We start from the raw sequence: 27,839 nt of genomic DNA on the forward strand, positions 1-27,839 counted from the left end.
GGTAAAGAATGCAGTCATGCTGCCTTAATTGTCAGGATGACGTTTCAGCTGTCTTGTCAGTTTAGCAAGAGTTGCTCCAAACAAATTGATCCTGAGGTAGGATGATCTGTTACTTCCTGTTGTTTTTTTCCCCTCTTCTTGAGCGGGGCTTCAGGTGATTTACAGGAATATGACTCCAATGCAAATCTGAACACCTGACTAGAGTAGTTCAACCTTTATCCTGATTACGTATCTCCTCTCTTTAGCTACTCAACAAATCAGTTTCAGCGTGCATTGTGTTCTCGCATTGGAAGTTATATCATTCTGTGATCTAAATGTGGAATGTAAAGTGCTCAGGCATATTGAAACCCGTCTTTCTACGGTCAAGGAAAGAAGTCTGTCTCCTACACTGATTCAGGTAGGCAATAAGGATCTAATTCCTTATTTTGAAAATTCTTCAGCATTTGGGCATTGCTGGTAGTATAGTTATTGGACAGGAATTCAAGGTTTCAGACCTAGTGGCTTTGAAGGACTGGTGATAAATTTCCAAAGCAAACGGTGAATGGCTTAGAGGGGAACAGGAAGGTGATGGTGTGCCCCCGTGCTTGAAGCCTTCCTCTTTCTCTAACTTAACTTATAGACAATGAAACAGAAAGAGAACCATTCAACCCATCAACTTCATGCTATCTCTTAGTAGATGTAGAGGTTGTGGTTTTGGAAGGTATTGCTCCCCAGCTCAGTTGAGTAACTGCAAAGCAGTAGTAGTAGTTGTACTGTTTATGGTGGTGGATGATGTGAGTTGCTTTCTCCTGGATGGTGTTAAATCTTTTGTTGCTGATGGATCCTCACAGTCCAGACAGTGGTGAATATCTTTATTCATGTTTGAGAAGGAAGAGCTTGAGGCATCTGGAGGTCAGCAGCTTGCTGCAGGATACCCGGCTTTGGCTTAAATTTGTGACCATTGTATTATTATGATTGGGATTCACCTGGGCTGCTTCATTAACTGAATGATTGCAAACAGAACAGAACATTGTGTAATCATAAACAAGAGAGATTCTGCAGGTGCTGGAAATCCAAAGCAACACACACAAAATGCTGAAGGAACTCAGCTGGCCAGCCAGCATCTATGGAAATGAATAAACAGTCAACATTCCAGAGCGAGACACTTCTTCAGGACTGGAAAGTAAGGGGGAAGATGGCAGAATAAAAAAGGGAAGGAGGATAGTTAGAAGATGATCAGTGAAGCTGGGTAGGTGGGAAAGGTAAAGGACTAGCGAGGAAGGAACCTGATAAGAGAGCACAGTGGACCATAGGAGAAAGGGAAGGAGGAGGGGACGCAGAGGGTGTTGATAGGCAGCTCAGAAAAGATACGAGGTTGCAGTGGGGAATAGAAGAATAGGGGAAGGCATGGATTTTTTGTACCAGAATGAGAAATCAATATTCATGCCATCAGACTGGAGTCTACCCAGATGGAGTTTGAGGTGTTGCTCCACCACTCTGAGGGTGGGTGGCCTTCCAGTGTGCTCTGTGCACCAGCCGCAGTCTGAATGAAGTAGCTGGATTGGAGTGGCTGGCACAAAACTGAAAATCCATGGAGTATCACAAGCAGCAAGACTGTCTTCAACCCAAACATGAAAACTCATGTTCCACCATTTCTCCCACTTTACAGTTACCACCAGGTCCCACCTTGGTGTAGCAGGTTCCTCAGAAGGGTGTCTAGGATTAGCAATAATCAGGATCAGGAACAGTTATTACCCTAAAACCATCAAACTCCTGAACTGGTGTGAGTAACTTCACTCACCACAACTCTGTACTGATTCCATAACTTGTGGATTCACTTTCATGTTCAACAAGTCATGTTCTCAGCAATACTTTTTTAAAAATTACATAATTTGTCTTCTTTTGTACATTGGGTGTTTTTCCATCTTTCTTTATGTATAAATTCATAAATTCTCTTTTATTTCTTTACTTCCTGGAAATGCTTGCAAGAAAATGAATCTCAAGGTGATTTGAACTTGACTTTAACCAGCGTAAAAATTCTGGTGTAATTATAGGACCTGAGGAGGTGACCACTCCTGTGGATGGTGCTGTAATCAGAGTACATTTGCTCTTCAGGAGCTGATTGTGAGCTGACCTTGGTGATAACACTGAAATTCCCCATTCTGGTTACACTCTGTACTCTTGTTATCACCAGAGGATACTGGCTCATTGTCTGAAGGAGAACAGGCGGTAATCAGGTGGGTATTTCTTTATGTAGTTTCTATAAAGGTCTGGTGACATGCTGATTCCACCAAGGCCTATTCCCACCTGCATACCACTGGCTTGTCACTTTGCGTGGGACCGGATATATCCAGGGATTGTGGTAGAGGAGATTCCATGAGTTTAACTTATGCCAGGTTTAACTTGTCCATTGGATTGCTCTCCTAATTAAAAATACCAGTTCTCAGATATCTCACATAATCAGAGGTTCAGTTTATAATCAGAGCATAGAACTCAGAAATTCTTCGATTCTCCGGTAGCCACAAAATAAAAAAGGAAAGGACCAGCAACCCCAAACCCCACCTCCCTCTCAAAAAAACTGAGAAGATGGGGCGAATAAACACAGAATATAAAAACTATAAGACTGGAAAAAAAAAGATTCTTTTCATCCAAGTCCACATGCAAAAATGCAGAAAGACACCTGGACAACACTCTCCGCAGCAGCCGGCTCTCCCTCTCTTCGGTATCAAGACAGGCAGCCGGTACGTCCCCACCCTCGGCACTCACGCTGATGCTTCAGTCACTCTCGTTGCTTTAGTCGGCGAACAGTAGAAGCTTTAATCGCCAAACATCGGCTTGCGCCCATTCCTGCAGCCCGCCCGGAATCCTCTGAGAGACTGCGGAGCATGGAAAACCAAAACGATCTCCACTTCCGCACTCGCCACGATGCTTCAGTCGCTCTCGTCGCTCTAATCGGCGGAATGGGGTCAGCCATTGGCTCTCGCACCACCCTGCAGGCTTCTCGCCAGGATGGGAGACAGGCAGTTGCCCAAGCAGCAAGTCTCCCCTCTCCACGGTGAAGGGCAAGGGCCAATACAGGTTGGCATCAGTGATGTTACAGGAGTTGCCAGAGCGAGGTTGAAGGCAATCTCTCTCTCTCTCTCTCCTCACAGCTAACATGGTCTTGATGGGCTGAACAGCCTTCTTCTTTGCCATAACAGTTCTCTGCTTCCATGGTTTCTATTGTGTAGCCTCCGTCGGTGGTGGTCGACCATGGGTACTGCGCCTCTGGTAGGCACTGGGAGTGGCCTCTCCAGGGCAGAACTGATACGGAGATCCATCTGTTGCCCATGCAGTGGGACCCCCCCCCCGCCCATGCTGATGACAGGTCCAAAGGAACGACGGGAGTCGATACAGTTTGGTGCCAGCAGCATCGCAGGAGTTGCCGTGCCGGTGCTGGGTACAGCAGTCAGCCGCCTTCGGGACTCCGACTCCGGATTTTTCCTCGGGGTTTACTCCCAAAGCCTTTCCCGTGAGCAGGTATAGCTGCAAGGCAGCGGAGGTTTGAAATCGGAGTTTTCCCTCTCCTAGATGAACTACCATCCGGGGTTAACGAGCCCCATCTGCCCAGAGCAACTGGTTTTAAGGTGCCAGTGGCCCGTCTTTGCCCCTTCTCCTGTCAGTGAGAACAGCTCCACCGGGCATAAGAACTATGCCACATGTGAAGGCCAGGAGCTGGACTTGGTTGTCAGAGGCTGTTTGAGATGCACGCCATGAAGAGCATTTCTTTCGCAGTGGGAGCTCGTCCCCACTACCACCCTTCGGCTGTGACGATGTTCGGAGCTGGTTTCAATTGTAGAGCCATCAATGTTGCTTCTATTTACTACTCCACTAGGCATTGATCGTGTGGATAGTCAGAGGTTTTTTTCCCAGGGCTGAAATGGCTAGCACGAGAGGGCGTAGTTTTAAGGTGCTTGGAAGTAGGTGCAGAGGAGATGTCAGGGGTAAGTTTTCTACGCAGAGAGTGGTGAGTGCGTGGAATGTGCTGCCGGTGATGGTGGTGGAGCAGAAACGATAGGGTCTTTTAAGAGACTCCTGGTTAGGTTCATGAAGCTTAGAAAAAGAGAGGGCTATGGGTAAAGCCTAGGTAGTTCTCAGGTGGCACATGTGTGGCGCAGCTTTGTGGGGACCTGGTATTGTGCTGTAGGTTTTCTATGTTCTATGTTCACTATTCTATCTTCTTCAGTGATTGTGCCTTCAACCTTTTTCCAACTTAAATTCTTGACTTCCCCCTTCAAGATTTGCCTGACTGCATTGAGTGATTTGTTGCTGTTTGGCTGTGGGTTATCATGTACAATCTGAATTGATTCACTGAGTGCACAAAGAATCCAGGTTTGAAGTCCAATCCGAGACACATAACAGCAGTGCATTTGGAGCTTCACATATATAACCCAAAGAACTGCAGGGTGGGAAAGCTGGCCGTTCTACACAGACCCTCACAGTTCCTTACAATATCAGGGCCGATTCTCTTTTAGTAATTCAGTGCAAATGTCTTACTTGATTATTCTTCAGAGTATATTAAAGAAGCCTTATACAAATCTGGAAAAGCAGCTTAATGGAAACAAAGAGATGAATTAAAAGTAGAGTTTTTACAACATGGAGTTAATGGGTGGCTCCGTATCAGGGCATCATAATGGCTCATTGACGCCTGGGTTCCGTCCTGACCATGGGTGCTATTTGCAATTCCTCCCTTTGACCATATGGGTTTCTGCTAAAGGTGAGTGAGTTGATAGATTAATCATCCACAGGCAATTCCCCTGGGTGATAGAATCTGGGGCAGTTGATGAGGATAATGGAATTGTGAAAACTGGAACAAGATCAGTGTAAATGGTGGTTGATGGTCAGGGCAGATATTGTGGAAATATGCTGGCACCAGAATACATAAGATATTTAAAATAGGGACATAGATTTGGAGTAAAAAGGGAATTTAAAAATGAATGCATATGGAGAGAGGAATGAGATTTGTGCAGAGGGCAGATAAGCCAAGTGCACTTCAACTTCCATGACGGAATGTTTGAATCAATTAATGGATGAACATGTTGTTCCTTTTGTTTTACAGCGAATTTCTGAAACTAAAGCAATGCAGTCTCTACCTGAAGCTCATGTCACCAGCCACCTTGGTTGCACAGAAAATGTGGTGAACCTGAACTTCAGCAAACTCCAGCCCAGAAGGGTGGTCGAGGCCTACGTCAGACGCAGTTTAAGTCTAAAGGAAGGTGGAGCCAACAACAAGATCGTGAAGTGGAGCTCGCTTCCAGGAAATGTCTCACCGAAAAACATCAAGTGCAAAGAGGGAGCTGTTCCATGGAAACATTGCAGGGGTCAAGAAAAAATGCAAAATGAAACAGTGAGCCAAAAGCATAAAGATAAGGTGATGCCTTCCAGCACCAGCTCTTCAAACGTTGAGTCAAGCGAGGAGAAGCAGCCCAGTAAGTGCCGGAGCAAGGATGGGAGAAAAGGGAAAAAGTCTCAAACCTTCTTTGGAAAATTTGTGAGTTTCCTGTGGAAATGGAAAAGTGATGAGAAGAAAGGTGAGGGGCGTAAAAGATTGAAAGATCCCGGCCCTCCCCTAGCTGAAAATCCTTCAGTACACAATGGACAACAGCACCTTGCTAGGACCCAGGAGCCACCTGGAGAGCTGCCCATCATTCACAAGCTCAAGAAGAGAAATAGCCTTCGGAGAGTTCTCTCTTTAAAGAGAAATAATTCTGAAGCTAAAGACATCGGGTTGGCTGCTCTGGGAGCCAGTAAGAGTAAGGGTGCCCGACCCAGCCTGCTGGATCTCAACAGTGGATGCAGGCCAAAAGAAAATATATCAGGTAGGGCGTTTCAGCATGCCAGTTGAGAGAATCAGAAACAGATTTTTATCATTGACATACAGTACTCAGCAAATGTCTTAGCATTATATACTGAACAAATATATATATAAAAATTCTTAGGCTCTCGAACTATATATATAACTAGGGTGAATTGGATTGAATGGAATTTATTACTTACATCATATACACGAGGAGTAAAAATCTTTACATCTCCATCTAAATGTGCAATGTGCAATTTATAGTAAGTTATAATAAACAGTACACTATGTACAACAGGACAGTCAAATATAACATAGAAATATAGTTGTGTCAGCATGAATTAAGCAGTCTGTTGGCCTGATGGAAAAAACTGTCCCGGAGCCTGTTGGTCCTGGTGTTTATGCTGCGGTACCATTTCACGGATGGTAGCAGCTAGAACAGTTGGTGGTTGGGCACCCTTGCCAAAGACTTTTGCACAGTACTGTAGTAATTTTATGTATTGCACTGTACTGCTGCCATAAAGAATAACACATTTCATGACATATGTGAGTGATGATAAATCTGATTCTGATATGGGTCTCTTTTGTGGATTAAAGTGAGAAAGGGGACAGGGAGAGGGGAATCATGGTTGGAGAAAAGGGAAGGGAATGGGGAGGGAGCGGGAAGCACCAGAGAGACATTCTGCAGTGATCAATAAACCAATTTCTTGGAATCAAATGACCTTGTCTGGTGTCTCAGGGCTGGGTGTGTCTGCGCCTGCACCCTCCTCCCACCCCAGCACACCTTCTCTGCCACCTGTCCCACACCCTCCCATGGCATCCACCCTCGCCGTTCCCAACACAGCATCCTTTGCTCACACCAGATTTATAAACTTGCTATCAGCTTGATGCCTAAAACCTTTGCACGGTACCGTATGCCATGAGAATGTTGTTTTGCAGCAGCACGACAGTGAACGGCAGGAAGTTTACTGTAAGTTACAAAAACAAATAATTAGTGCAAAAGAGAAATAACAAGGTGTTGTTCATGGGTTCATGGACGGTTCTGCAACAAAGCAACATGTTGTTACAGAAGTATGGTGAGGAATTGAAATTTGCCTGCTTTTGAAGAGTTTCACCAGAACCCCTTAAGGCACTGGGGTTAATATGTCCCTACGAACGTTAATTTTAAAACTACAGATTCTGAAAATCTAAACTGAAAAGAAAAACCACTAGAAATATACAATGGACCAGGCAACGTTTGCATAGAGAGACACAGGGTTAAAGTTTCAGGTCAAAGACTTTTCAAAATAAAAGCTGGGAGAAAGGTTCATTGATCTGAAATCAATGTTTTTTCTTCATAGATGCCACTTGACATGATGAGTATTTCCAGAACTTTTGGTTGTTGCTTTCTCAAATACTCATCTCGCTATATCATTAATGCTTCTGTTTCTACTCAAATACATCAAGCCCCTCTGAAAGTAACACCCCCTCCCAAAAACTTCTGCAGCGGCAGTCTCGAATCCGGAGTAACAACGATTTTGTTTGCCTTTACGCTTGTGTACTGGAAATGACATTAAACAATCCTGAAGCTTGAACCTTGGAAAATCCCTCCTCATAATCTAAGACTATGAAACTGAATTTCACATGCCTCGGTCAGTAGGAAAACTTCCTCCCACATGCAGTCTGTACAGTCCTGTAGAAGGTTTATAACTTGAAATGAAATTCCCCTTCATTCTTCTAAACTGGTAAACAAAGGCCTAGTTGTCCCTTATATTTTAGTTTTGATAGTTCACCTAGTCATTCTAATCCTTCCTCTTCCATAATAAAGGAAGTCCATTAACTCAGAACCTGCCTGACCTTGCCTTACCAAAGATATTGCCTTTGTCCTGTCCATTCCAACTTCTTTTCTCTCTTTTCCCAGTTCTGATGAAGGAACTTCACCTTCAAACATTAACTGTGTATTTTTCAATAGATGCTCCCTGACCCCATTGGATGTTTCCAGCATTTTGTTTTCTTCTTATTTCCACCATTGTAGTGTATTTTGATAATCATTTACAATTATGTATGTCCCTTTGCTTCTGAATTCCGCAACATAGAAAACACCTTCTCTCAACTGCAAATCGTTTTAACATATTAAATAAATGTGCAGGTCATCCCTTAATCTTGTATGTCAAGGGATTATAAGCCTACTTTTATGGAAGTTTTCATCCAACCATCTATGCCATGTTGGATAGCTCTAGTACCTTTTCTTTCCATATCATTGAAACTACTGGGACTTTGGACTCATTCTTGTAGTGGATCTTGATCTTTCCTACAGCTGTCATAGCTGGTGCTGGTTCTATCCGATTGTGTGCCGAATGACATACAGGATAGGAAAGATCATGTCTGTACTCAATACCCTCTTTACATCAGTAATATCACTCAGTTTGCAAGTAGACCAAACATTTGGTGGCAGATGAATCATACAATTTGATAACCTGCATTCATTAGAATCAGAGTCAGGTTTATTATCACCGGCATGTGTCGTGAAACTTGTTAACTTTGCAGCAGCTAGAACATGATAATATAGAAAAAAAAGTAAATCAATTACAGTAAAAATATATATATATATACATACTAAATAGATTAAAAATAGTGCAAAAACAGAAATAATATATATTAAGAAAGTAAGGTTCAATGCCCATTTAGGAATCAGATGGCAGAGAGGAAGAAGGTGTTCCTGAATCACTGAGTGTGTGTGTTCAGGCTTCTGTACCTCTTTCCCGATGGTAACAATGTGAAGAGGGCATACCCTAGGTGATGATGGTCCTTAATAATGGACGTCACCTTTCTGAGACACCACTCCTTGAAGATGTCTTGGTACTACAGATGGTAGTATCCAAGATGGAGCTGAATAATTTTACAACTTTCTGTAGCTTCTTTTGGTCTTGTGCAGTTGCACCCACCCCCATATCAGACAGTGATATCAGTTATATCAGTCAGAATGCTCTCCACGGTACATCTGTAGAAGTTTTTGAGTGTTTTAGGTGACAAAGCAAATCTCATCAAACTCCTAATGAACTGTCTTGCCTTCTTTATATTGCATCAATATGTTGGGATCAGATTAGATTCTCAGAGATCTTGACACCCAAGAACTTAAAATTGCTCACTCTTTCTCCACTTCTGATCCCTCTGTGAGAATTGGTTTGCATTCCCTGGTCTTACCTTTCCTGAAGTCCACAATCAGCTCTTTGGTCTTAATGATGTTGAGTGCAAAGTTGTTGCTGCAACACCACTCAACTAGCTGGTATATCTCACTACTGTACACCCTCTCATCTCCATCTGAGATTCCACCCAATGGTTGTATCATCTGTAAATTTATAGATGATATTTGAGCTATGCCTAGCCACACAGTCATGTATGTACAGAGAGTAGAGCAGTGGGCTAAGCACACACTCCTGAGGTGCACCAGTGTTGATTGTCAGCGAGGAGGAGATGTTATCACCAATCCGCATAGATTGTGGTCTTCCAGTTAGGAAGTCAAGGATCCAATTGCAGAGGGAGGTACAGAGGCCCAGATTCTGAAGCATATCAACCAAGGTTGTGGGAATGATGCTGTTAAACATTGAGCTATAGTGAATGAATAGCATCCTAACGTAGGTCGTGTGAAGAGCCATTGAGATTACGTCTGCCGTTGACTTATTGTGGCGATAGACAAATTGGAGTGGGTCCAGGTCCTTGCTGAGGCAGGAGTTCATTCTAGCCATGACCATCCTCTTAAAGCTTTTCATCACTGTAATTGTGAGTGCACTCGGGTGATAGTTATTCAGGCAGTTCACACTGCAAGAAAAACCAAGACCGTGGTCATGCAGCTATCTGTAATCCAGCAAATCCACATACAATTCAGCATTTGTCACATTGAGGATGCACTTTTTAAATTAATGTTAGAACAATCCCCAAATCTGCTCTAGAAATCCAGTCATATAGTTGCTCGCACTATGGCTTCATTCGATGTGGACGTTGAGTTTCTTTAAGTTCCTCCTAATCCTTTGTCTCCTGTTCCTTTGTGATGTTCTTGGGTTTATGGTGAAGGAGGTCAACCCCTGTTAGTTTTCATCAACAAGAGAACAGTGTCTACAGATTGGCCAGGTGCACACGCCTTAGTGGGACTGCAGTGGAAGTGATCACTCTTTGATGTCTATCCTTCTGATATAAAAAAATTGATTTTATTAAACCAGTCACTGGCAATTACTGGATTGATAGTCTAGCCTTATCTTTCAGTTACAGGTATCTGCCTACCCAGTCTGTGGTCATGTGCCATTTCTTCCAGTTAATTTAAATTCAGGCATTTTATTAGACTTTGTAGCTAGACTAAATTATGCACTACTTTCCAATAACGATAATACATCTCTATTTTTCTCTTAGGAGGTACAAGATGTTCTCATACTAATGGCATTCAATCCAAAATAATCACAGGTTTCAATACTAAGCTCTCCTGTTGCAACTAAGGTGCATCTCCAAGCAGTTTCAGTGACAGGGAATGCAAGGCTCATGCAAGGTTAATGAGCTGAACATGTAACCTCTATGCGTTTCAGAACGAGACTCTGCGTACCTGTATGAGCAGGTCTCTGAGGAAGTCGAGCGGATTGTGCAGACGCCAGAGTCTGGTGAAGGATGTGAAGATAAAGAAAGAAGTGTAAGGACAGCAGAAGAAACGCAGTGCTTGAAATCAGGTGAGTGTGTGACATCGTGGCAATCATCAACACATGCCTGATAGACTAATGGCCATATTTAACCATCGCCCTTCAGAACTACTCAATGATGGGTAAAGTCTTTCTCTGTGTGGAGAATTATACCCAGCTGCTTTATAAACGGGTTATTTATAATAGACTTGTAGTTCAGTTGCACCAGAGAGCATTAGTCACTAAACTTAAAGACAAATGATTGTGGTAGGCTCTCAAATTCAATAACTGTTTTTGTCACCAAAAGTATCTGCAATAATGCTTAAGAAGATTGATTGTCACCAAACACTGCTTGTTCAGTTGTGAAACTCCTCTGAAATCACTCATGAAATATTATAGCTCCTTCAGTTGTGGTCATTTACTTAACCTCAATTTCAATTGCTCCAACATTAGTGTCTCTCCTTTCAGTTGCTATGGCACTAAGCTCTGGAGTTCCTCCTCTCTAACCATCTGCCTGTCCTTTCAATATCTCCTTGGAAACTTATCCCTTCAAGCTGTTCGCCATTTGTCCAAGTAAGAGGCTCAGTATAAAATGTTGTTTGGCCATTCTGTTTTGAATCACCTTTATATGTTCGCTTTTTTTTGTGGTGTTATATAACCAAAGGTTGCTGTGACGTAGTTTTCATTATGTCAGTGGCTTCAAACTTGCTTGTTTTCTTACTTCTCTTCAATCCTCTTCCAGCAGAGGATCTTGTTTCAAAACAATTCCAACTAAACCTCTGTTTTAAATGACATGCTGCACTTAAATATGAAATGTGAAAGGATCATCTTTCCATTTTGGTGCAAAGCCTTGAATTCGTCAGTGGGAGTAGGTATTTGTCGATACCCCATGAGGCTCCTTTCAGTTTAAAGTGGTGATGCAGGTGAAAGTTCTGGGCAAAGCTTGGGTGATGAAAGTGGGCGCACCAGACTCAGAGGAAACATTTGGTTGTTTTTAAATGAGAAAGTCCTAATGACATACCCCATGTAAATTTAGCTCAGATAAAATCTTTTGGGCTAAAATTATACATTGCTCTTATTCCAATTGCCTCCCTTCTCTGAAGGGGTTCCTTGGTGCCAAAGCTAAGCCTTCATAGCTTTGGCCCATTCTTGGCACTTCAGCCAAGGCAGCTTCACTTTCAGTGTCCGCAGTGACATCAATGATGAATTCCTTCTGTTTCCCCATTGGCCATTGTGTATGTCGACGTCTGGTGGGTTGTCCAACTGAAGCAAACAGCGCTTCCCTGACAGCCCGTCTGCTGAGCTGGATTAGCGGGAGCGACTGTCCATGAAGGCTGAGCACTCACTGAAGCAGGGCTTGGCTGCTTGGGAGATACTAGCTGAGGGCAAGAGTACAAGGCTTCTATTGATAGTATAAAGCTTATGGCCCAGTCTGTAGCCACGTCCCTGACCTCTCTTTTTTTCCTCATATAAAGTTGTTCCTGTTCAGCAGCGAACACGAGTCCTGCAACCACAGGCTGCAGACCTAATAGCAATCTGTTTATTACTAACCGTAATGTGAAATAGCTGCTGGTTATGCATCATGCATAAGTGTTCTCTAAAACAACAGTTAAAGTCATGTCCCACACCCGTTGGGGTGTATTGCAATGTCAGAGCTGCTGACTCACAAACCATGTGTTGAACTTGGGCAATGACTGCCTTCCAGATGTAGATAAAGATAAAAATATAATTGGCATTGCTCAATAAGGAAGTGCCCAACACTTATCAAAGTTCAAAGTACAAAGAGATTTGTTTCGTTGCGAGCATTCACAGCAATTCCAAGAAACAAAATAGAAACAATGAAAGACTGCTCTCCACAGGACAGATTCTGTGCAAATATAAATAAATAAACAATTTATATCGAGAACGTGAGATGAAGTTTCCTTGAAAATGAGTTCACAGGCTCTGGGAACTGTTCAGTCATGCGGCAAGTGAAGTTATCCCTTCTGGTTCAGGAGACTGCTGGTTGAGAGGTAATAACTGTTGCTGATCCTGGTGGTGTGAGTCCTGAGCCTCCTGTACTTCTTCCCGATGGCGGCAGTGACAAAAGAGCATGGCTTAGGTGGTGGGGTGAGGGTGGTCCTTGATGCTGGAAGCTGCTTCTGGTGACAACACTTCATGTAGTTGGGGAGTTGTAACTTCATGTAGTTGTAACTGCTCAGTAGTGGAGAGGATTTTACCTGTGATGGACCAAGCTGTATTCACTACTTTTTGTAGGATTTCCCACTCAAGAGCATACCAGCCAGTGATGCAATCAGCTAGTATACTCCCTCCACATGTCTATAAAAGTTTGTCAAAGTTTTGGATGTCATGCCAAATCTTCTCAAACTTTTCTGAGATTGTACCTGGACCTCTTGCATCTTACTTGGTTGCCAGACCTGAATGCCACTGATTTGGCCCTTGGAGGATGGCAGATCTCATGGTTTATTCAGGGCTTCTGGTTGGGGAGTCTCTGAGGATTTCGTGGGGTCACACTTGTCTATGACTGTTTTTAAAAAGTCTGTGACAACTGTGGTCTATTCATTCAGATCCTCTGACAATTAGTCCTTGAACACAGCACAATCCAATGACTCAAAGTAATCCCGTACTCGCACCTCTTTGATGTCCTTACCTCTGGAGCCTTGCTCTTTAGCCTCTGTCTATGGAGGTAGGAGGAAAGACAGGTGATCAGATTTACCAAAAATGTGGTCTAGCCAAGGAAAGGTAGACATCCCAGATGGCTGTATAGTAGTGGTTGAGTGTGATGGAAAGACTGATATTCCTAATCATAGGATAGCATTGGTCAAGTGTGTTGGGACCCCTGGTGCTACGTTGTATGTTCATGATATTTGGGCAGAGATTTATTGAAACAAGCCTAAATAAAGTCCTGGACAATGATTTGAAATGCGTCGGGGTGGGCTGTTTCTTGTTTAGTGATGTCAGCATTGAATACTGCTTGATGAATGTTGGCTTTTGGCAGTATGCAAACTGTGGTCAGTGTCATGGAGGAGAACTCTCGTGGTGAGCAGAACAGTTGGCACTTGAACATCAGATGTTCCAGGTTGAGGGAACAAGAGTGCAACAAGACCACTACATCCCAGTACCCAAAGAATTTATCATGAAACGCACACCCCAATCTTTTGCCTTCTCTGAATAAGCAGTCTGGTCCATCCTGTGTATCAATAAGACTTCAGTGTGTCCAGAGTGAGCCATGTCTCTCTGAAAACCAGAATGCAGTAATTTCTCAATTCCCTCTGATACAGCAATTTTGACCTGAGGTCCTCAATCTTGGCTTCCAGCGATGGCAATTTGCTAGCAAGAGGTCAAATAAAGGAACTTTCATTCCACTGTGTTTCAGTCCGGCTTGGAGTCGTCTTTTCCTCCCCTTCTTCTGACCCTGATGTTGAACTTTCATCCACTTACAGATGCCATACCTGCATACTTGAGAGTTAATTCTGCCAAGTTCTTGAGAAGATTGTGAAATTGCCAGATTGATTGATGGTGAAGATGGCTCAACAGTATTGTTGATTAAGGGGAAATTACAGGCGGCAGATCGCAGAGAAAGTAATTCAGAAGAGGTATATTTAGAAGTTTTGTCAGCCACCCACCACATGTCGCTGTTCAATAACGCCATCTTGAGGTTAGAGTGGAATATTATATGCAATTCTTTTGCAGGGTAGAGATGTCAAATATCAGAGGGAATGCGAGGGAAGGTGGAGTAAGCTTTTTTTTAACACAAGTAGGTGCGGAGAAGAGGCTGCCAGGGGTAATGGTGGAAGCAGGTATGAGACTGGAATTTAAGATAGGTACATGACTATGCAGGAATGGGGGTATGTGGATCATGTGCAAGCATAAGGGGTTTAATTCAATTGGCATCGCGTTCAGCACACACTTGTGGCTGAAAGGCCTGTTGCTGAGCTATACAGCTCTACGATCCATGTTCCAAGAACCGTACATGGGAGTAGAGCATCCTACCCTTTGCATCTGCTCCAAAATTCATCAGGATTATAGATGATCCACCACTTTCCTGTTTTACATGAGCATAATGACTGAGCTTCCACCAATCCCAGGATAGTGAATTCCAAAAGCTCACCACCTTCTGAGTGAAGAAACTTCTCCTCATCTCACTCCTAAACAGTGTACTTCATAGTCTTAAACTGTGCCCTCTTGTACTAGACTCCTTAGTGAAGGGAAACACCCTCCTTGCATCCAGCATCAGGAGCCCTGCAATAATGAGCTTCAACAAGATCTCCTTTCATTCTTCTAATCTCTAGAGAATACAGTTCTAGTCTACTCAATCTTCCCCCACATGGCAAATCCATCATCCCTGGAACCAGCCTACTAAATCCTTGCTGCACTCCCTCTGTAATTTCTTATATAAGATTTCAGATTCAATATTTAAGATTGTTTAATGTCATTTCCCGACAGAGGTGGAAAGGGGAACAAATAATCATCACTCCGGGTCCAATGAAGCACAAAAATACACAATAAGATAAAGAGCACAATAACTAAAATCACAATAAATATCAATACATAGGATTGCTGATGTACTTAGACTGATTACATACACAGTCCGTAAAGTGACACTATCACTAGGCTGATTCCAGAGATGAAAGGGTTAACCTATGAGGAGAGATTGAGTCGCCTGGGACTATACTCTCTGGAATTCAGAAGAATGAGAGGGGATCTTATAGAAACGTACAAAATTTTGAAAGGGATAGATGAGATAGAAGTAGAAAAGTTGTTTCCATTTGTAGGTGAGACTAGAACTAGGGGACATTGCCTCAAGATTCAGGGGAGAAGATTTAGGACGGAGATGAGGAGAAACTGTTTTTCCCAGAGAGTGGTGAATCTGTGGAATTCTCTGCCCAGGGAAGCAGCTGAGGCTTCTTCACTAAATATATTTAAGTTACAGTTAGATAGATTTTTACATAGTAAGGGAATTAAGGGTTATGGGGAAAAGGCAGGTAGATGGAGCTGAGTTTACGGACAGATCAGCCATGATCTTATTGAATGGTGGGGCAGGCTCGATGGGCCGGATGGCCTACTCCTGCTCCTATTTCTTATAGACAATAGACAATAGACAATAGGTGCAGAAGTAGACCATTTGGCCCTTCGAGCCTGCACCGCCATTTTGAGATCATGGCTGATCAATTACTATCAATACCCGGTTCCTGCCTTGTCCCCATATCCCTTGATTCCCCTATCCATAAGATACCTATCTAGCTCCTTCTTGAAAGCATCCAGAGAATTGGCCTCCACTACCTTCCGAGGCAGTGCATTCCAGACCCCCACAACTCTCTGGGAGAAGAAGTTTTTCCTTAACTCTGTCCTAAATGACCTACCCCTTATTCTCAAACCATGCCCTCTGGTACTGGACTCTCCCAGCATCTGAAACATATTTCCTGCCTCTATCTTGTCCAATCCCTTAATAATCTTATATGTTTCAATCAGATCCCCTCTCAATCTCCTTAATTCCAGCGTGTACAAGCCCAGTCTCTCTAACCTCTCTGCGTAAGACAGTCCAGACATCCCAGGAATTAACCTCGTGAATCTACGCTGCACTTCCTCTACAGCCAGGATGTCCTTCCTTAACCCTGGAGACCAAAACTGTACACAATACTCCAGGTGTGGTCTCACCAGGGCTCTGTACAAATGCAAGAGGATTTCCTTGCTCTTGTACTCAATTCCCTTTGTAATAAAGGCCAACATTCCATTAGCCTTCTTCACTGCCTGCTGCACTTGCTCATTCACCTTCAGTGACTGATGAACAAGGACTCCGAGATCTCTTTGTATTTCTCCCTTACCCAACTCTACACCGTTCAGATAATAATCTGCCTTCCTGTTCTTACTCCCAAAGTGGATAACCTCACACTTATTCACATTAAACGCCATCTGCCAAGTATCTGCCCACTCACCCAGCCTATCCAAGTCACCCTGAATTCTCCTAACATCCTCACCACATGTCACACTGCCACCCAGCTTAGTATCATCAGCAAATTTGCTGATGTTATTTTCTATGCCTTCATCCAAATCGTTAACGTAAATGGTAAACAGCTGTGGTCCCAATACTGAGCCCTGTGGCACCCCACTAGTCACCACCTGCCATTCCGAGAAACACCCATTCACCGCTACTCTTTGCTTTCTATCTGCCAACCAGTTTTCAATCCATGTCTATGCCTTCCCCCCGATGGCGGTGGGATCCTTCATGATATTTTTCTGACACCTTTCTGTATATATGTCCTTGATGGCGGCTAGGTTGATGCTGGTGATGGGTTAGTGGTTTTGACTGTCCGTTGTAGAGGCTTTCAGTCCGCCACAGTGCAGTTTCCGTACCGAGCAGTGATGCATCTCGTTAGGATGCTCTCTGTGGAAGGTCGTCAGTATGGACGTGCATAGTCCAGCTCTCTTCAGCCTCCTCAGAAAGTAGAGGTGTTGGTGAGTTTTCTTGGCTGAGTAGCATGTGTTCTGGGGCCAGGAGAGGTGGTGAGTGATGTGCACTGTCTGCTTGAAACTGCTCACAATTTCCACTGTGGTGCCGCTGATGTAAATGGGGGAGTGAGTGGTGAGAGTTCTCTGAAGTTGATAACTATCTCTTCTGTCTTGCTGACATTGAGGAAGAGGTTATCTGACTGGCACCTGGTCTTCTGTATAGCTGCAGGTTCCCTCTCACTAATGCCCTGTAAAGCAGCTGTAATCAATCTTCTCATAATGTAGGCCAATATACTACTTACACCACCCAGCCCCCGAATTGCTTGGTGAGCCTCCAAGATGGACTTTGCTGACTTGTATGCAAGGTCCTTTTGAACTCCAACTCGACCCAGTGCTTGTCATTTTACCCCCTCCCCCCATATTCCTTCAGCTATTTACCTGGCCACCCACTCTACTTGTCAGTCTCCTCGTGAAATCTCTTTACATGCTTTTCCATATAAAATCCCATCTACTTTATTCCCGTAAGCAAACAGTGTGTGAATAGCTGGGTTCCAGGAATTGTTCCCTGTTGTACCTCACTAATCACAACCTGCCAGTCTAATGAATTTGACAGTTTAATTTATTGGGTCAAGCAAATATGCCGCACATTTCTTCAATTATAATCATTGATTGTAAATGCTATTGCATTTCAGTGTTTCACATTCTAGGGTCTGTTGCTCAGTATATACAAAAAAAGATAGGATTTTAGATAAACTCGAGGCTCTGCAGATGCTGGAAATCCAGAGCACCAGACACAAAATGCTGGAGGGATTCAGCACATCAGGCAGCATCTACAGTCGATATTTTGGGCAAGAATCTTCATCAGATTTTTAGATATTAAAGGCATTGAAGGATGTGAGTTGAATGCAGCGAACTGTTGCAATGAGCACCCATGATCTTATAGAATGGCAGCGCAGACAGCAGGGCTTCAATGTCAGTTCCATATGTTTTAAAATTCCTTATACTAATCGTGTCTTTTGCTGTTATGCTTGTCAGATTGTAAGCCATATTGGTCCAGGGAATTGTGAAACTAATATGATAGACTAACATTCCAAAATTCCCCACTGGATAGAAAAGAATGAAAGTCCCCCAAGATCTTGAAGTTTTGTACTTGTCACTAGATGCTCTGGGATACAAATTGAATACAACACAGAACAGAATCAGAGAGATCTCAGCTTCTGAACTAGTATAATAGGTACTGACAATGTTCCACCTTATTTTCTCTACAGCAGATGATAACATTTGGAAAATTATTGAAATACTCCAAAATGTTGGTGATCATGTTGACTCAAAGGTAAGATGTATTTACTGCTTCCACAAACAACACAATTATTTGCTTGTTTGTTTATTTATTTAGTAATCTATTTAATTAACTATCTATCTATCTATCCATCTATTTATCTATCTATCTATCTATTTATCTATCTATCTATCTATTTATCCATCTAGCTATCTATTTATTTATCTATCTGTCTATTTATTAATTGATTGGTTGATTAATTAATTAAGATACAGCATGGAATAAGTTTTTCTGTCCCTTTGAGCCCCGTTGTTCAGCAACCCCTGATTTAACCCCTAGCATAATAATGGGACAGTTTACAACGACTAACTAACCCGCCAACCGGTACGTCTTTGGATGGTGGGAGGAAGCTGGAGCACCTGGAGGAAAGCCACTCAGTCACGGGAAGGACGTTACAAACTCCTTACAGACAGTGGTGGGAAATGAACCCACCAGTCGCTGGTGCTGTAAAGCATAGTGCTGCCGCACTGATTTCATAACATAGGTCAGTGATAGCACACCTGATTCTGATGTTACCCAGTATAGGCAGCTAATAAAATTCCCAGTGAACCCAGGAAGTTTCAAGTGCTGCAGGAAAGAGACCCATAGGGCATAGAACTTTGACGCATGATGTCTGTGCTAACCACTGAAACTAATCCAATTTCCCTACACACGGTGCATACCCCTCTATCACATTTGTTTATTGAATTGACTTTATTAATTACATCCTTCATATACATGAGGAGTAAAAATCTTTACATTACATCTCCTTTTAAATATGCAATGTGCAATTTATAGTAATTTATAATAAATAGTGTGTACAACAGGGTAGTCAATAAAACATAGAAATACAGTGTGCCTGCCTATACGCCTCTTAAATTTCACTATCGTATCTGTTATGTTTTGTAACTTCAAAACATTAAGCTAATTAAAAGAAGACAAGGGAGTCCGAGATGTGAGTCTAACCATGTTTCTTCTAAGCGAGCTGCACGTATCACATGGTAGTGAGATGGCATAGGCAATTCATGTATTTAAACATATAGCCCATAATTAACGATTTAATCAAACAAGATGCTTAATCAAATTGTATATATACACGATTACTCAGATGTTACTGAAATGTTAAATAGACAACACTACCTGCTCTCATCACCTCCCTGACGGTACATTCCAGGCTTCTACCGTTCTTTGTTTTTAAAAAGAAACTTGCTCCGCGCATCATCTTCAAGTTTTTCCACTCTCACTATGCCCTTGAGTATCTGACAATGATACTTTGGAAATGCCTCTCCTAATTTGACACTCTTCTGTCAGGTCCCCCTTCAGCCTCCGGTGCTCCAGAGAATAAAAGACGAAAGATGGTGGAAATCTACAGCAACACACACAAAATGCTGGAAGAATTCAGCAGGTCAGGAAGCAGCTATGTGGGGAAATACAGTAAACAGTCAATACTTAGACTCAAAGCTCTTTATCAGGATGAAGTCTCTGGGCCTGAGATATCAACTGTTTATTTTCCTCCATAGATACTCCCTGATCTGCTGAGTTCCTTCAGCATTTTGTGTGTGTTACTCCAGAGAGTACAATCCAAATTTGTGCAATCTCAGGCTGAGGTGAACACTAGTCTTGATGTTTTATGCTATTCTGATTATTGTGTCTGTGATGCACCATCAATAACTCTCGGAGACGTGAGGCGAGATATAGGCTTTTATTGGCTGGAAGATAGAACAAACAGCAAGTGACCACCACACAACATCCTGGAGACTGAGGACCCGTCTTGTAAAAACACTTCCCAGAAAAAGGCAGTGGTAAACCACTTCTGCAGGAAAATATTCCTTGAACAATCATGCTCATGGAAAGACCAAGATTGCCCACGTAATACAACATGGCACATGGTGAATGAATCAATTATAAAAGCAGGTGAAACCTGAGTAATCTGTGACAAATGACCCATGTCCTGACTCCCCAAGGGCTTTCAATTAGAAAGGTGGCGTATAATACATTTGCCTTTACCAGCTGGGGCATTGAGTATAAAGGCTGGCAGGTCACATTACGATTGCAAATGGTTAGGCCACAGTTGCAGTATTGTGTGCCACATTACAAGCAGGTTGTGGAGACTCTGCAGAAGGTGCAGAAGAGGTTTATCAGGATGGTCAGAAGGTTAGAGTGTATTGTAAAGGCTGTGTTGTAGATGTCAGGAGTAGTGTTAGCCTGAACTTTGTAAAGGCTGTGTTGTAGACGTCGGGTGTAGTGTTAGCCTGAACTTTGTAAAGGCCGTGTTGTAGACATCGGGAGTAGTGTTAGCCTGAACTTTGTAAAGGCCATGTTGTAGATGTCGGGAGTAGTGTAATTCCATCTTGAGGAACTTTATCTCAGGTTTCTGAGCTGGTGACTGATTCAGGAGGCCATCCCAACACTCTGTCTGGATCTGAGTAGTGTTCAAGGACAAAGACTATGAATCATTTAACGACAGATCTCAAAGGCAGAGCAATGTAGAAGCCTCAACCTTTGTACAACAGATACACAATATCTGTTTAAATGTTCACAAAGTTGTAGAAGGAATTCTGACATGGGAAACAATTAAGGAGGGGGAGAGTGAATTGGAATATGGTCATGCCAGAGTGTCGAACCCTCAGTTTTCATTTTCTCTCAACTGTTTCAAAAAGCCTCTGATCACTGGCATCATCCTTCGCAATAATTAAAAAAGGCATCTGCCTGTCGTGTGGTGAAAAGAATTATACAGAATACTCCACAATACAACTTTGTCCCTCAAAAGATAGGGTGGTGCCTGCTACCAGAGTTGTCATGGGTAGATGTACCAGGGTTATGAGATTGATAAGTATAAAAGGAACTTCTCCCATCACCTAACAACACACACAAAATGCTGGTGGAACACAGCAGGCCAGGCAGCATCTATTAAAATTTTAATTCCATGTCCCATTCCCATTCTGATATGTCTATCCATGGCCTCCTCTATTGTCAAAATGAATCCAAACTCAGGTTGGAGGAACAACACCTTATATACCGGCTGGGTAGCCTCCAACCTGATGGCATGAACATTGACTTCTCTAACTTCCGTTAATGCCCCTCCTCCCCTTCATACCCCATCCCTGACATATTTAGTTGTTTGCCTGTTCTCCATCTCCCTCTGGTGCTCCCCTCACCTCTCTTCTTTCTCCTGAGGTCTCCCGTCCCATGATCCTTTCCCTTCTCCAGCTCTGTATCACTTTCGCCAATCACCTTTCCAGCTCTTAGCTTCATCCCACCCCCTCTGGTCTTCTCCTATCATTTTGCATTTCCCCTCCCCCCACTACTTTCAAATCTCTTACTATCTTTCCTTTTGGTTAGTCCTGACGAAGGGTCTCGGCCCGAAACGTTGACAGCGCTTCTCCCAATAGATGCTACCTGGCCTGCTGTGTTCTACTAGCATTTTGTGTGTGTTGTTGTTTGAATTTCCAGCATCTGCAGATTTTCTTGTGTTTGTTCTCCCATCACCTGTTGCTTACCCAGTCTCAGAGCTCTGACAATGAGAACTCAGTCAGACCCACTGGCATGACATTACCAAATGACTTTTGGTGATGGATCGCACGGAAAGTACAATCCACTCTGTGTAAATCTCAGTGCCTCTCGCAAGTCCCGTTCTGAGTCCTGATTGTAAGTAAGTGTGTGGGTGGGGGTGGATGGGTAATGAGAATCAGCAGCAGACTTACTTGGCTGTGTTTGTATTGATGCAATGAAAATTCACAAGATGCAGGTCAGGAATCCCACATCCACACTCTCTTACCATTTTAACACTCTGCTGCTACTTCCTATGAGTCTGTTTTACCGTGGGGAGGAAAGATGGTCATGGGAAAGCCTAGCACTTTGAACAAAACAGGAATTGCACTTACCACTGAGACACTGTGCTTGGTGTGCACTGCTCATCAGTGAAGCCTATTTGGACATAAAGTCAGGAAGTGCTGGAAACACTCAGCAGTGGAACGAATAACAAACTAATGTTTCAGGTCAAAGACTCTTCATCAGAATGTACCAGCTCCTGATTGCTCTCTAAACCATTCAAACCTGCCTTGCCCCACTATTCCACTTTATCCTGTTTGGTGCGACGATTGTTTACATTTTCCCTTTCTTTCAGACTTCAAAGTTCATAGAGTTCAACAATTCTGAAATTATAGCTCTCCTTCGGATCTTCTTCCCACTTCTCTTTGTTTGACCTCACCTTTCTCCCATTTCCACCCGCCTCCAGTTCTTCCCCCTCAAACGATAAGTCTTTAGCCCCATCCCCTTCTGTTCCTTTACGACTGCTGTCTGAATCTGACCTACTGAACGATCCAGTTTATGAATGGACAAGGCCACAAGGGCAGATGTTTGAAAGAGTTCACCCCTCCTCATTGCAATGCATTTGTCCACTGAATCCATGAGTATGATGTGTTAATACGGATGTGATGTAGTAACTTTTTGTGGTGTAACAATTGGTTTTGTTGTGTCGATCCTTAGCATCAGGGATCACTGGTGAAGGACGACAGCGGTTATTGCTAACAAAAGCTGAATTAATCCTACTCGTACTTTGCAGCTTCAAGGAGATTCCCAGCTTTCCACTTTCTTCACAAACCTCAGCTACGATGCCTTCAAGGAACTTGCAGACCAATATGTCAAAAAAGAGGTGAAGAACAAGAGACTACAGGAGAATCCCGAGTTTGTCAAGCTGGCATTTACACTTGATTTTACTGCAAAGGTTGCGGGGGTCTGTGACCTTCAGATCAAGCGGATCACGGGCTTTGGGAGCCAATACCTGCAGGATACCTGCTGGCAGATGCTCAGCTGCAGTGAACAGGTGGATAGAAAGTTGTGTTTATTCTGTATAGGATCACACTCCTTTACATGTATCTATCTGTATGATTTTATGACCTCTACACCCAAATCACTCTTGTAATGCATCAAGCCTCTTAAGGATGTCATTGAACCTAGAACATAGAAATCTACAGCACGTTACAGGCCCTTCGGCCCTCAATCCTGTGCCAACCAATTGAAAGCCAGGGTACGATCAACATTTCATCCAAAATCCAATCTTATAGAGTTTTTTGAGGAGATTACCAGGAAAGTTGATGCAGAAAAGGCAGTGGATGTTGTTCTTTAGCAAAAGACTTCAGCAAAGCCCTTGACAAGGTCCACCATGGGAGGTTGGTCCAGAAGGTTCAGTCACTTGGCTTTCAGAATAAGGTCGTAACCTTGGCTTTGTGAAAGAAGCTAGCGAGTGATAGTAGATGGTTGCCTCTCTGACGGGAGGCCTGTGACTAATGGTGTGTACAGAGATCAGTGTGGGTCATTGTTGTATGTCATCTATATCAGCAATCTGGATGATTATATGGTAAACTGGATCAGCAACTTTGTGGATGACACCAAGATTGGGTGCATACTGGATAGTGACAAAGGCTAGCAAAGCTTTTGGTGGGACTTGGCCCGGCTGGAAAAAACAGGCTGTAAAAGGGCAGATGGAATTCAATGCTTGCAAGTGTGAGGTGTTGCACTTTGGTAGGACCAATCAGGATAGGTCTTACACAGTGAGTGGTAGGGCACTGAGGAGTGTAGTTAGAACAGAGGATTCTGAGAATACAGATTCATAATTCCTCGGGAGTGGTTCCCCAGGTAGATATGGTCATAAAGAGAGTTTTTGGCACATTGACTTTCATACAGGAGTTGGGATATTATGTTGAAATTATATAAGACATTGGTGAAGCCTAATTTGGAGTATTGTACAGTATGCTGTTCTGGTCACCTACCTACAGGACAGATATCATCGAGATTAGAAGAGTACAAAGAACATTTACAAGGATATTGCTGGGACTTGACGACCACAGTTATAGGGAAGGGCTGAACAGGTTAGGACTTTACTACCTAGAGTGTAGGAGAATGAGGGGAGAATTGATAGACATGTACAACTTTCTGGGGGGGTATAGATAGTGTAAATGCAAGCAGACCTCTCCATTGATGTTCCACTGACAGTAGGTTAAGGGTGAAAGATGAAATGTTTAGGGGAACTTGGGGGAAATTCTTCACTCAGAGGATGGTGAGAATGTGGAATGAATTGCCAGCGTAAGAGGGGGATGTGAATACAATTTCAACATTTAAAAGAAGTTTGGGTAAGTACATAGATAGAAGGGAGGGCTGTAGTCCAGGTGTGGGTTGATGAAACAAGGCAGAATGCAGTTTGGGCTTGGACTAGTGGGCCAAAGAGCAATATTCTGCTGTGACTCTAATTCTAGATTTGGTAGTTGCCATCAGTGATAATTACATTCTTGTCCTTTGCCCCATTTTTCCAGACACTGTCGTGTTTGGAAACATTTTCCCAGATTTCTGAGTCTCTTCAGCGCTGGTGTTTTCAGTTTTCCTTGTTATTTGCATTTGATTACTCCCTCCAATCCTGTAATGTTTTCTGTGAAGTGCAGAGATCAAGGTTCCATTTATGTTTAGCAGGAACCTTTCTACTGTGGAATTCCATTTCTCTAGCTCTAAACACTAGCAGCTTACCTGCATTCCTGGTAACTTTACTGACTCATGTACAGTAGCTACTTCATGTTTTATATCTCACAGAATGCTTTGTTTCTGCTAAGCTAGCGCGTCACTGCCTAGTAGTTACAACTACACGCTGGTGCATACTAAAATGCTGTTTATGCTGATTGTTAATGCGGATTCAAATCATATTACATGAAATGTGAAAGTTATTCAGCTTTTCCCCATGTTCTGCTCACTACTTAAAAACATGGAATAATGGCCAACACACACAAAATGCTGGAGGAACTCTGCAGGCCAGTCAGCATCTATGGGAAAAAGCACTCCCCGGTTTTCAGCCTGAAATGTTGACTGTACTTTTTTCCATAGATGTTGCCTGGCCTGCTGAGTTCCTTCAGCATTTTGGATGTGTGGCTCAGATTTCCAGCATCTGCAGATTTTCTCTTGTTTGTGAATAATGCGTAAGCTTCCTTTCATTGGACACGTTCTCTTCTGGACAGACATGTTAGCCACTGGAGTCCTGTCCTTATACAGTAAATCTGTTCTTCATTAGAGCCACAGTGTTTTCCAGTACAGAGCTTCATAAACTATTCATTATTGTACAGCAGCAGCCTTCCCTTTCCCATCTTACTGACAAACTGACCAAATCATGGTTCTGTTTCAGCACCAGCTTGTGAACAGTCAACAAGAGGGCAGATATTTCTAATAATACTCCTGGTCTCACTGTTGTTCACTCTCCACAGATGTCCAGCAGGAGGATGTATTAATATGAATATGATGTAGCAATTTATTAGCCAAAAGTTTGGTTGTGCTGCTTTCTTCATTTCTACAATGTGAAGCCATGATTTGATATCCATTGTTTTTTGACCCAATAACCTGGTGCTGAGTAACACACACAAACTGCTGGAGGAACTCAGCCGGTCAGGCAGTGCCCGTGAAAGGAATAAACAGTAGACGTTTGGGGTCAGGACTCTTTGTCAGGATTGGAGAGGAAGGCCAGAATAAGAAGATGGGGGCGGGGAGGAGTACAAGCTAGAAGGGGATGGGTAAAGCCCGCTGGGTGGGGGAGTTGGGATGAAGTGAGAAGCCAGGAGGCGATAGGTGGAAAAGGCGAAGGGCTGGAGAAGGGATCTGACAGGAGAGGAAAGTGGACCATGGGAGAAAGGGAAGGAGGGGGACACCATGGGAGGTGACAGGCAGTTGGGAAGAGGGGTAAGAATGAAGCCACAGTGGGGAATGGAGGAAGAGGGATAGGGGAGGGGGAAAATTACTGGGTTAGAGAAACCGATGTTCATGTAACTAAGTTGGAGGTTACCCAGCCGGAATATGAGATGTTCTCATGAGTGGCCTCATCATGAGATGAGGTGGAGGAGACGACGGACTGCCATGTCGGAATGGGAATGGGGATTGTGATGAAGATGGTTGTCCACCAGGAAATCCTGCTTGTTGCCGATGCAGTGAAGGTGCTCGACAAAGTGCCCAACCTACATCACCAATGTACAGGAGGCTGCATCGAATAGACTGGATACAGTAAATAACAATAGATTTACAGGGGAAGTGTTGCCTCACCTGAAAGGACAGTTAGCGGCCCTGAATGGAGGTGACAGAGGAGGTGAATGGGTAGGTGCAGCACTGATTCCTCTTCCAGAGGTAAGTGTCGCGGGGGGGGGGGGGATTAGTGGGGAGGGATGAATGGGCAAGGATATCATGGAGGAAGCAACCCTTGTCAAAAGTGGAGAGTGGGAAGGGGGAGGTAAAGATGTGTTTGATGGTAGGATCCCAATAAAGATTTAAAAGTTGTTGAGAATGATGCGCTGGATGTGGAGGCTCATGGGAGGTAGATGAGCATGAGGAAGTTTATCCCTGTTAAGGCAGTGGGAAGGTGGGGCGAGGGCAGATACCTAGGAAATGGAGGAGATGCGGGTGAGAGCAGCATCAGTAGTGGAGGAAGGGAAACCTCATTCTTTGAAGAAGGAGGATGCCTCTAATGTTCTGGAAAGGAAGGTCTCCTCCTCAGAATAGATGTGGCTTAGATGAAGGAATGGAGAAAAGGGAATGACATGATAGGTGACAGAGTGGGGAAAGGGAAAGAAGCCTGATAGTGAGCTTCCTTGTTGAAGCAGCAGTGCCATTTGTCATACTGACCAGTTTGCCAGATGCCTTCAGTGGGGAGACTGTATTCAAAGGTATTGGTGAGGACTGGAGTCACATTAAAGACATAGCTGGTAAAAGATGGGAGTAAATGTGCTGAGATGTTTGCAATATTATGGTAGTTTTTCCAGATGCCTTCACTTTAGAACAAACTTTATAAAGCTAATTTAAGCCATAATTTTGAAACTTTAACTCATATTTTCTGGAGCAAGACAGTTTTACCCATTTTGTGCATTCTCTAACTTTTCAGGACGAACCAACAAACAGCGCAGAACGGCCTCCTAGTCCAGACTGAAGGAGAGTGACTGAACAATTGCTTCTATTTTACTTCCTGAGGGAGTCTGCAACTTCCTGAATCTGCAGAGTGATTCAGACTGAGCAGAACATGAGAACAAACTCACAGCTCCTCCGCAACTCTACCCTGTAGATGGTGTGACTACAACTATAGCTCAGTCCCCTGCTGCTTGGCTGCAGTGAGAATAATCTTTGGATTGCACCGAGGTCCAATGTGTCTTTTGTTTGGCACTTCTCCACCTGACATGGAGCCTTCCTAGACTGAGCTGCAGAACAGAGATGCATCGGCCTACCTTCAAACATTATCATCTGGTGTTTATGGCAAATTCCCCACCTTTGCAAGGCAGTGGTTGAACACACCTATTCTTCAGAGTGATCAGCCACTCAGTGGATGACCTGGCAGAGAGAGGCAGTTGCAGAACTTGTTCTTAATACAGAAGTACTTCTGCTTTACTCCTCCCTTTCCAGTTCAATGAAGGGTCTCGACCTGGAACATCGATTGTTTTAATTTCTTTTGATTCTGCCTGACCTGTTCATTTCTTACAGCATTTTGTGTGCATCAGTCTAAACTTGTTTAATGTTTTCTCTGGTGTTTATATTGTTATTTATTGGTAAAAATATCAGTATGACTTTGTCATTCAGTGCAACAGTGTGTGAGGCAGATGAATAA

General features: G+C 43.3%; 1 protein-coding gene across 1 annotated transcript; it reads left to right on the top strand.

Moving 5' to 3' along the window:
• The first annotated feature begins 255 nt into the window (after positions 1–255).
• Positions 256–27,839, top strand: LOC140731946 (uncharacterized). The gene is made up of 6 exons (XM_073053951.1): positions 256–397; positions 5,078–5,837; positions 10,369–10,506; positions 18,174–18,238; positions 22,788–23,048; positions 27,126–27,839. Exons 2-6 carry the CDS (start codon positions 5,099–5,101, stop codon positions 27,168–27,170), a joined length of 1,248 nt encoding a protein of 415 aa, XP_072910052.1. The 5' UTR covers positions 256–397; positions 5,078–5,098; the 3' UTR covers positions 27,171–27,839.

Source organism: Hemitrygon akajei, chromosome 8 (assembly GCF_048418815.1).
Source record: "Hemitrygon akajei chromosome 8, sHemAka1.3, whole genome shotgun sequence".
NCBI lineage: Eukaryota > Metazoa > Chordata > Chondrichthyes > Myliobatiformes > Dasyatidae > Hemitrygon > Hemitrygon akajei.

Bases quoted from the DNA above. Each gene is read 5' to 3' on its own strand.
- LOC140731946 (XM_073053951.1), top strand. From the start codon at position 5,099: ATGCAGTCTCTACCTGAAGCTCATGTCACCAGCCACCTTGGTTGCACA. The intron at 18,239-22,787 runs GTAAGATGTATT...CGTACTTTGCAG, and splicing joins GTGATCATGTTGACTCAAAG to CTTCAAGGAGATTCCCAGCT. The intron at 23,049-27,125 runs GTGGATAGAAAG...CTAACTTTTCAG, and splicing joins TGCTCAGCTGCAGTGAACAG to GACGAACCAACAAACAGCGC.